This window comes from Phascolarctos cinereus, unplaced genomic scaffold, assembly GCF_003287225.1.
Source record: "Phascolarctos cinereus isolate Bilbo 61053 unplaced genomic scaffold, phaCin_HiC Scaffold_726;HRSCAF=1367, whole genome shotgun sequence".
Taxonomy (NCBI): domain Eukaryota; kingdom Metazoa; phylum Chordata; class Mammalia; order Diprotodontia; family Phascolarctidae; genus Phascolarctos; species Phascolarctos cinereus.
Genome location: NW_027556098.1, coordinates 290,891,371 through 290,902,538, shown reverse-complemented (window position 1 = coordinate 290,902,538; position 11,168 = coordinate 290,891,371). Strand labels below are relative to the sequence as shown.

At 38.1% G+C, this 11,168-nt stretch overlaps 1 protein-coding gene across 3 annotated transcripts in view; it reads right to left on the bottom strand.

Moving 5' to 3' along the window:
- Positions 1-1,848: 1,848 nt before the first annotated feature.
- The window catches only part of CNTN5 (contactin 5), a 1,537,434-nt gene continuing 1,528,114 nt past the window's right edge, over positions 1,849-11,168 (bottom strand). For all 3 annotated transcript variants that reach the window (XM_078147163.1, XM_078147162.1, XM_020996136.2), the window contains 2 exons: positions 9,291-9,459; positions 1,849-4,878 (listed from right to left, as the gene is read on the bottom strand). In XM_078147163.1, the coding sequence (XP_078003289.1) occupies positions 4,775-4,878; positions 9,291-9,459 (273 nt within the window). In that variant the 3' untranslated portion in view covers positions 1,849-4,774. The remainder of the gene's footprint in view (positions 4,879-9,290; positions 9,460-11,168) is intronic.

The window sequence follows — 11,168 nt, the reverse complement described above, 5'->3', positions numbered from 1 at the left end:
CAAACTTCTCAGATTCTTTTGTATAACTCTCCTTTGCCCCTACTGTATTCTAGCTGGTATCATTAATTTGTGTATGAATAGTGAAAAAGACATAGAAATGTGTCTATGTTTATCTATTTAACGAGTTTTAGGTATATTTTACAGTTTGATTTGGGGCACCAAGAAGATAGATATTTATTTCTTTACTTCAAGGATCCACTATTTCATCAGTGTGTGACAGGGCCTTGAGGCCACTTCTGGCCTTCTAGGTCTTTGGGTGTGGCCTTTTGACTGAGTCCAAATTTTACAGAACAAATCCTTTTATTAAGGGGATTTGTTCTGTGAAGTTTGGATTCAGTCAAAGGACCACATTTGAGGCCGTGAGGCCACAAGTTCCCTCTACCCCTGGTGTGGGAACATCTGCTAATGCCAATCACATACTCTTCATGCCTCTGTAAATAGTCTTCATGAACTGTTTGGACCCAAAAAAGTCAGCACCTGGCATCCAACTCTCCAGTGGTAAGTTTCTTCACAAGTGGATAGCCTGGTTCTTTAATAACAGATATATAGTATGCCATCAGTCTCACCAAAGCTTGTGCTCCTCTGATAGAGACTTAAGAGAATCCCAGGCCATCTCCACATTGTGGCAAGACATTGGAGCAGGACTTTTGTGGAGGCCCTAGTGATCTAAAGAACATTAATAGCTCATTATGCTTGGGGCAGTCCTTGGTGGACTATTTCTAATGAACACTATGGCCACACATGCTCATACGTGCTAAAGTTGGAAGAGACAGCTCTTCAGACATGGTTTAGACTAAATGATGTTTAATATTCCTTCCAATTGGAAGAATTTGTGATTCTGGGATCTTAAAAATCATTCAGTCCTATTTCTTCATTTTAGTTGAGGAAACTGAATCTTAGAGAAGTTAAGTGACTTGCCCAATGTTATACAGATAGTAAAGATGTGGAGTCAAGATTTGAACCTAGATTCTCTGACTTCAGAGCCAGTGCTTCTTCATTATGTCCTAATGAAATCAGGAAGACCTGAATTTGAATCCTGTCTCAGATACTACCTGTGTGTCCCTGGACTTCACCTCTCTCAGCCTCAGTTTCCTCAACTATAAAATGGGGATGAAAATAGCACCTACTTCAAAGAGTTATTGTGAGTATCCAATGAGATAACACATATAAAGTTCTTTACAAACCTTAAAGGGCTATACAAATATTAATTATTGCTGTTATGTCTACTTTTATGAGATGAGAAGAAAGCTGAGCTACAAGTTCCTTCATTGGGAAAGGGGGAAAGGAAGGGAAAAGCATACACATTTCTATAGTATGTGCCAGGCACTGTGCTAAGTGCTTTACAAATATTATCTCATTTGATTTTCACAATACCCTTGGCACTTAAGTAGTATTACTATCCCCATTTTACAGTTGAGGAAACAAACAGGGGTTAAGGGACTTGCCCAGCATCACACAGCTGGTAAGACTCTGAGGCCATATTTGAACTCAGGCCTTCCTGATTCTAGGCCCAGTGCTCTCTCGACTGGGCCACCTAGCAGCCTCATTGAGATGTTGATTCTACTGGTTTGTAAATTTGCTGTGCTGCTTTATCTGTTTCTTTGTTTTGTTTTGTTCCCCCCCCCCATTCAAATATGGGAGTTGAGTCAACATGATGGAACTATCAAGTGGGCCAATGAGTTAAAAATGATAATGATGTGAAGATTCTTGTATGAGTCAGGGCCTCTCCATCCAACACCAGCATTTTCTTTGTGAAAATGTTACAAAAAAATGTGCTTACCGCCAATGTGTATGCAGCAGTCTTTAGGAAATAAATAACACTCTTAAGGTAGCTGACAGGAGAGAAGATAAAAGTCAATAAAAAGAGAATTATTTATTAAAAAGATCTAATGTTACAAGAACAGTACACAGAACTATAATTTGACTGTGCCTTCCACGTAGTATATATCATTATATATAGTATATATATACAGATTGTATACATATCTAACAGATTGAAATGGGGCTCTATGGTACCTTCATTTTGGTATGCAAACACTTGCTTTCACAGAGTTTCAATTGACTATGAGTAGTTTCTCAATAGCTCATATGACATTATACAAAAATACAGTCTCTTAGTGATATAAGACTGCACTGTTACAATCTCATCCAGGAAAAAGCTCTGTACTGAAGCTGGAAAATAATGTAGGGAGATAGGGACCATTGCCCTGTTTTCTACAAAGTAATAAATGTAACACATAAGTACATAAACATTTAAAACATGTTTTATTCATAGGTTGTAAATGCAAAATACATATTCTGTTTGTGTTGAATAAAAACATCTAATCACTGCTCCCTGCAAGAATAGGACATCATCAGAAACTTAGTTCCATGTGTAAATAGGATCTATCGCATATGCCCCCTATACTGGATTAATAGATGCAAAACTCAATTTGATTTTTGTGAGCATGATGTTTTATTAGAATGTTCATTGGTAACAACTTGACCATGAATGTGTCTGATTGGCCAAGACTGGCAAAGAATTCTATGGGAAATAAAGAAAAAGAGTTCAATTCAGCTGATACTAAGGTAAAGATCATTGCCCTCTTTTTAATCAGTATGTTCTTGCTATGTGCATGGTGTGTATGTATGTATGTGTTTTTTAAACCTAATCTGCTCTGGCAAGCTACCTCATAAAGTGGAAAAGTGCCTGGTCTGCCAGCCAAGAAGAGGGTGACTTTTTTTTTTCATTTGCTTCATCAAGTAATAGCATTGAAACTGATTGTTATTACATGCATCTCCCTGCCCTGTCCTCCTTTCCACCTTAGATGAACATGAACCTTTCCAGAAAGAGGCTTCCAAGGAAGCCTTTTTGCCCTCTGATCATAGAGATTCTCAAAATGAAGCTTGCCATCTGTCTTTCATCCACAACAATCTGGTGATTGACATGTATACTTTTTAAAATGACTATTTTCTTGGTTGGGATTGGCTTGAAAACAGCCTCCAAAAAACCAAACCAAATCAAACCAAAAACATGACAATGAGTATCTGACACAAAGAAGTTAGGATGTTTTTTTTTTTCTGGGGGAAAAATATGCAGGAGGTTTGAGAACACAAATCTTCTTCCTGTCCCCACTCCCTTTTCTGATTCCTTATTGATCTCTTATCTGGTGTTGCTCAGTAGAGAATGAACCCTTTTCTGCTTCCTTGTTATTTATTTAAAGATGTAAAATGAATGGGTATGCTTATACTAGGCAAAAATACCCCAAACTATCATCTTGGAGGCCTCAAATCCCCAGCAGCTATAAAGCAGTAGCTGGCCCAGGCCTGCTCTGGCACATTTTTTGAGACTCACTTTCTCTTCTTGCTGTGGATGTAATCTCAACCCAGAGAAGTCTCCATGTGAGTGGGATCAATCCACATACCCCCTAACAAAATGAATATTTTCATCCAGTCTTCCTTTGGATGAAGTGGCTGTGTGAGGTCCCTTCTAACTCTCAAATTCGATGATTCTGTGGTCCTATTGTTTACTAAAGAACATTTTTCATTATGTCTGAAATGACAAAAAAGATGAGTTTTCAAATGTGAATTGCTACCCCCTTCATCATCAGAGAATAAAAAACATGTGGTTGATGGAAGTTGTTGAATTTCCTGATGATGGCAATGGTCAGTGTTTGGAAAAAAAGTGGGTGAACTCTAAGAAACAACCCAAGAAATCTTGCTGCTTTGAATCATTGGTAGGCCTTGGCAAGTGCTATGTAATGCACAGGTTTATCCAAAAATAATCTACATAGAGTTGGTATATTCAAATTATTTTCTTCCATATAAAACATATACCTATCTATATTTGCATGATAAATTGTAGTTGTCCAGAAAAGGATTGTCATGGGAAAAACACAAATAAACAAAAAAAAGGGGACGTAATTAGATGGAAAAAAGGTTATGCTGTATTCATTTAATTTTTTTCCAGTTACAATCTATAGTACATATCAGTGTCCATAGATGTTAGCATGTGCATTTTCTGTGAAGTTAAACTATATTTTTGCTATTAAAAATAAACTTTGACTTCATTTTCAGTTAAATAATACAGTACTTGATGAAAGACAATAGCACTTCAAAACAATCCCTTCTTAGTCCCCCTTCAGTTTACCTTGTACTAATGTCAAGGCCCAACTTTGCTCTAAGAGCTTGCTCTGGGAATGCTTGCAGAACAGCAGATTGACAAATTTGACCATTTCAATATGCAATCATATACTTTGCCAGAAAATATTTCCTGTACTTATCCTGTAATGGGCAACATAACTGAACTATTTTTCTTCTCTCCCACTGGTTTGTCGATTGCAACAGCCAGCCTTAGGGAAAATGAGAAACACTAGATTCAGAGTCTTTACCATTTACCCTCACTTTTTTATTTTTTTTTCCTTTCTTTTTTTTTTTTTTTGAAACAGATGTACTAGACACCACTGCTTTAACAAACAAATGGCACATACTCAGGGTCATCAGATACAAAATCAAATTCAAACCTATTAAAAAAGTAAAGAATACATTTGACAGAAATTACCTTTGCTTACAAAAGTTCATTACATACAATCTGCATATTTTTATTGGGCCAAGAACTGTCCTCCCCTATTTGAGGACATTTACAAAAACCGAAGAGAAAACCTGATGAATAAGTAACATTTCCCCCCCAACACTCCTCTAAGTGCACCATGGGTAGTTCTAGGGTTTTTAAGCTTAGCTCCATCCACAGATGTGATCAAGCCAAAGCAAAGCAAAAACGTTAAGTCTGCAATCTTCACCACGAGGTTGAAGGGACTATCAGTGCCAGGAGCAATGTTACTGACGATGAAGAAGTTGAGAAGGTGTGGAGAGAAGATTGAGCACTTGTGATTTTCCCACCTGTAGAAACAAAGAGGCATCACTAGAATAGGTTATGGCTATGTTTATGGGAGCAAAGGGTATTTAATTCAGTAATGTACACAGAGCATGTACACAGAGAAGCAGATATAGTATGGTATGAACAGAGAGAGAGCACTCAGTCATTATTAGGAATCAGGAAAAGCTTCCCATAGGAGCTGGCACCTTGAGCTAAGCCTTGAAAGAAGATGCTAAGCATTCTAAGGGGTGAAAGTGAGGAGGTAAGGGATCCTGGGCACGGGAGCTTGCCTTTATAAAGAAGCAAAGATGGCTGGTAATTTAGAGTAAGAGGGCTTTCACTTAAAAAAAAAGTCCTAAATGTTTCACATGATTGCACATGCATTGCCTATATCAAATTGCTTACCAGGTCAAGGAGGTGGAGAAAGGAGGAAGGGAGAACAGCATTTAGAACTCAAAACTTAAAAAAAAACACAACAGATGTTAAAAATTGTTTTTACGTGTAATTGGGGAAAAACAAAATATTATTAAAAAATCCCCACTTCAGTTAAAAATGTAATTATGGAAATTCAGTGCAGGAGTTAATACAAAAAAAGGGTTGTCAAAATAACCAGATAATTTATACAGTTCAATCAAGCAATCATTTTGTGGGTGAATGGTTATATAGATGCTTGAAGGAATGGATTTTCCAATGCAATCAGTTTAAAGGCTGGTTCTCCAAATCAAATTCTGCAAAAAGGAATCCACTCCTTCAGGAATTTTTTTTTTAAACAAGATCTCAACTGCATGGGGCTATACTATAGGTTGAACTGACAAATCAATTCAAAATATTTAAATTGTTAACCTGAACAGATATGACCTATCTCATCTCCATTCCACTGTGAGTCACTAAATTCAGGAATGTTTTTCAATCTACATGCCTTTTGGGGTAGTCATTGGCCCTAGTTAAAAGCACTCTAAGCCTTCAGATCTGATTTATAGACTCTTGCTCTAACAACAATTAAGCTAACAGACCAGCTCAAATTTAGAGGATTTGTTAAGACTTTAATTGTACTCACATAGTTTTGATTTATTTTTAGATGTAATCCTTCCCTTTATTTAACTTGAGCAAGAAACAGGAAATCTGGGAAGCTTCTTTTGTTTGAAATATCATTAATCAAAATAGCAAAGAAATGTTGTATTTGTTTCAATTGGTACAAAGATAGTGATGTTGTGAAGAGTTTGGCTAACTGTGTGAAAAGAAAATCAAGAAAGCAAAGCCTCATAGAAGTATTTTTTTTCTTTTTTTCACAGGCTTAATAAATAAGAAATGTGAAATAGTCACCCCCTATATTTGGCACTGGTGAGGCCCTTAATAGATCATTTCATACGATAATTAAAAAAATATATTTCTCTCTATTTCTCTGAGTTTCAAGAAGTGAGTGTGCTTATACATACACACATATACCTACACATATATTTATAACATACATATATTTATATACACACATCCTTATATAGATATGGGTATATACACATACATGCATAAATATACATGCATATACATACATTATATGTATATTCACACAATTTATATAGACATGTGTGTATACACACGTCTATGTATTTGTGTATATATATCTGTGTATATAACCCCTCCCCCTCTTATATGTGTATGTGAATAGATAGATGACAGAGAAGAGACAAAGTCAAAGATCCAGTGTCTAGATTAAGTGCCTACTCTATGAAAGACATTGGGAAGCAATGTTGCATGGTGGATAAAGAGCTGTCCTGGAAATCAGGAAGACCCAGGTCCAAGCCACATCTCTGACATAGGTAGGCTGTACAAATCAGCTGACCTCTCAGTGACCCAAGTGATCTCTATTAGTCCCATAGTGTCTCCATGATTATAAGTTGCAGAGAACGTATATGTGCCTTTGTATAGGCTATCTGATATTGTGGCTTCCCAACAAGGATGAAATAAATCACAGGTCTTGTCCAAACAATCCAAAAAACCATGCAAAGTATTGTGTTAAGCATAAGGGATACAAAGACAGAATGAAAAATCTCTTAAGGAGTTAACAACATCTAAATACCTAAGTAAATACAAAATAATTTGGGGAGCAAGGAGGCACTGATCCCTGGAGGGATCAGGACAGGCTTTGTATAGAAGGGGTAGGGGACCTGAGATGAATGTTGAGGAAAGGTAAGAATTCTAAGAAGCAAAGGTGAGAGTAGGCCATGTTTTAGGCATGCTGGACAGCCTGTGCAAAGTACCTAGGTGACAAATTGAATTTCATGTGGTGGGAAGAGTACCTAGGCCAATTTGGCTGGAACTGAGAGTACCTGAAGAGGGGCAAAGTGAAATACACATGGAAAGGGAGCCCAGTCAGACAGTGAAGGGCTGAAAAAGATGATCAGAACAGTTGGTATTTTATTTTAGAGGCAATAGGGAGCCACTGACGCTTTCCAGGAAATCTGGGTTCTAGTCTCAGTTCTGCCACTAACTATCTTGTCAAATCACTTAACATCTGTGAAATGAGGCAATTATACTATCACATCTCTAAGGTCCCATCCAGTTCTAAAATTTCATGCTTCTAGCTGATCTAAGATATTATGAGAGTCCACATCTTTGAGAAAAAAATTGGAAAGATTCCAGAAGAGAAAAGTGTATGTATCACTTCATTCTTACAATAGAGGAAGATTTTAATCGTTTGCCCTACATAGCTATGTGGTAGAATGCTCAGTAAATGGGCCAGCACAGTCTGCTAAGAGGGTATGGCTCAGAGAGTGTTTGGGGGCATGCTGATGGCCTAAGTTAAAGGACTAAGATTATCTTGAGGGCATAAACTGGTATTATAGTTGGTGATTATTGTGTTGACAAAAATTGTATTCTCTAAGACAAGAATTCTATGCCATTTAAAATATAAGAAAAATATAAGCTATGGGACTTTTTCAAATATTCCCTTAGAATCCCAGAACTGCAGAATGTAGGAGTAGGAAAGGATGTTAAAAGTGGCTAACCCACTTAATGCAGGTACTTTCCTTGATACATCCCTGTTAGGGATGCTTGAACTTTTCTAGCACTGGTGAACTCTCTCTCATATAAGGTATCCCCAAACAGCCTAGGACTAAATTAAAAGAATGCCTCAGGGCCAGCTAGGTGGTGCAGTGGATAGAGCTCTGGCCTTCCAGTCAGGAGGACCTGACTTCAAATGTGGCTTCAGAAGCTTGACACTTACTAGCTGTGTGACCCAGGGCAAGTCACTTAGCCCTGATTACCTCACCAAAAAACAAAACACAAACAAACAAAAAACAAATGAATGCCTCAGATATTTACTAGCTGGGTCATGTTAGGAAAATCACCAATCCATTCTATGTCTCCGTTTCTTCATGGTGATTGGATTTGATGACCTCTAAGGACCCTTTCAGACTTAAAATAGACCTATGATCTGGTTTTTGTGCAGCTCTAATAATTTGGAAGTTATTTCTTAGGAAGTTTGACTTCGCATTTAAGGTCCCCCACAATCTGAATCCTACCTACCTCTCTAACCTTATTTCATATTATTCTCTTTTACCAATCAACTCTCCTTTCCATGGCCTACAATGCTGTTTCCCTGTACATTGTTAAGAAAAGGCGCTGGAAGGCACTTAACAAATGCTAGTTGACTGACACAACATTCCATTTCTGGCTTCCATGTTTTGTTTTGTTTTATTTTGTTTTTCATCTCCAACTCTGGAATGCACACCCTTCTTACCTGGATCTCCTAGAATCCCTAGCTTCCTGCAAAGCACATAGATTAGGTGCCACCTTCTGTTAGGCCTTTCCTCATCTGTCTCCTATCCTCAGTTAGTTCTCTCTTCCTTTGGAATTAAATCTGAATTATTTTGTATATATTTTATACTCACATATCTGTGTATATATTGTAATCCCTACTCTAATCCGCCCCCTCTCTCCTAGAATGTTAGTCATTCAAAGGCAAAAAATGTTTGGTTCTTGTTTTCCTATCCACAATATCTAGCAGAGTGCCTTGAATTAAATTTGTATGGAACATAGTAGGTGATTAATAAATGTTTGTTGAATTGAACTGAATGATATTAAGTCAACAATGGACTTCCTGTAATTTCTATACATTGGTTCTAGCTAATGCTCTCTGGAGCTACACCAAATAGCTCTCATCACTCTTTCACAGGACAGCCTTTTGATTTTTGGAGGCAACTGTATTTTTTTAAAATCTATTTTCCAGGCTAAACATTGTCAGTTTTATATTAATAGTATTATTGGCAGCTATAGCCAGGAGCATATACCCAGGCTAACCCTAATAAGGTTTGCATGGATGTAAACAAAGAAGCAGAAACATAAACAGCTTGCTCGAGAATGTGTCAGCTTAGAAAGACGAATGATTGAGCTCTGGGAGTTAACAAAGTTGAACTGACTGTAACAATACAATACTTACCCGAATATGATGGTACTCTGATTTGGGAGCTAGCTGTTCCATCACCTCCTTCACTGAATGCTCGAACTTCAATGATATAAACCCCAACATCAGGGAGAAGGACCACTGCTTGAGTTTTCTGTGTTTCAATGACTTGACTGTTGCTGTGGCCTTCTTGCCTATAAAACACCTGTAAATATAAACAGATTTCAATGCCTAGAGGCAGCAAGGTGGTTCAGTGGATAGAGTGTAGGACTTGGAATCAGGAAGATCTGAATTAAAATCTGACTCAAAAATTCACTGACCGTATGATCCTGGACAAGTCACTTAACATCTCTCAGCCTCCGTTTCCTCATATGTAAAATGAGGGGACAGTACTTGATGGCTTCTAAAATCTTTTCCAGCTTTAAATCTAGTATGCATTAAGCTGCTAGGTGCAGTACTAGGTACTGGGGATCCAGAGACAAAAATAAAACAAATGAGGCAAAAGACAGTCCCAGCTCTCAACAAGGTCACAATCTAATGGGGAGAAAGCATGCAAGCAACTATGTAGAAACAAGTTAGATATGTACTAAATTTGGAGTAATCAAGAAGGGAAGATCTGAGTGTTAAGGGGAATCTGGAAAGGCTTCTTGCAGAAGGTGTGATTTTAGCAGGGACTTGAAGGAAACCAGGTGAGCCAGGGGATAGAGAAGAGGAGGGAGAAGATTCCAGGCAAGGGGACGCCAGTGAAAATAACATGGACAGATGGACTCTCTTTTTCTAGGAACAGCAAGGAGTACAGTGTCATTTTATCATGAAGAAAGTTGTGTGTGTGTGTGTGTGTGTGTAGGGGGAGGGGAGTAAGACGTAAGAAGACTGAAAATGTAGAAGGAGGTCAAGTTATGAAGGGTTTTGAATGCTAGGAATTTAAATCATGGCAGGGGAAGTGGGGCAGAGACAGAGGAGATGAAATGTGCACAGATACATAAATACAAAATGTATACAAAGGAATTTGGATGGAAAGGGGGCATGCTAAGAACTAGAGGGATCCGGAAGGACCTGGTTTAGTCAGTCACACTTGAGCTAAGTGTTGAAGAGAGCTAGGGGCTCCAAGAGGCTGAGGTGCAGAGAGAGGGTATTCCAGGCACCGAGTACAGTTTGTGCAAAGAAGGTGTGACAGTTTGTGTGACAGTGCAGGAGGGGGTAAGAGTTTCTGAGAAGTATGGGATAACATGTTAGAATGACTAGCAGAATTTATAAGGCAAAATTTGATTTTATTTTGCCAATTTTTAAGGGCATGCTAATTCTTGAACAAAACCATTTTTCTTCGTAATGTCTCTCCTCTTTCCTTTTTTCCCTTTTCTACTCTCCAATCTCCTCCCCCACCCCAAACTGTGGTTATTAAGACATATTGAAGGAAATAGCAATTCTCATTTTTTCCCCCTGAAGCTCAAGTTAGAGCTAGGTCACTGGAAGACCTTCAGTCTTCTCAATTGGAGCCAACAACATCCTTTATCCCCTTCTTCCTGTCACTGACTTCCTCCCTCCCCCCACTCCTAACACTTGGAAAAGTTTTAGCTGGCTGAAGTGGTCCCTCCAAATAGCTTGCTTTCAGAAGCAGTTTGCAGTTGATTATAGACGACAAATACTGAGAGCAGACAATTAGTCTATTCCCTCTCTCCACACCATTCTTTTCTCACAAAAGCCATGTGACTTAAGTTTTTATCAGAGCAATAGTTAAGAGGTTACCTCAAAAGCCTGAAGGGGAAAAAGTCTTCTGATCAAGGAAGTGTTCCTCCACCACAAACAGCAATTTGTATTATGGAAAGGTTTTCTTTCTGTCCTATCCCACACGGGAGAAGAAATAACTTTTCTTTTTCTTTTCTTTTCTTTTTTTTTTTTGAGAGAAACTGTAAT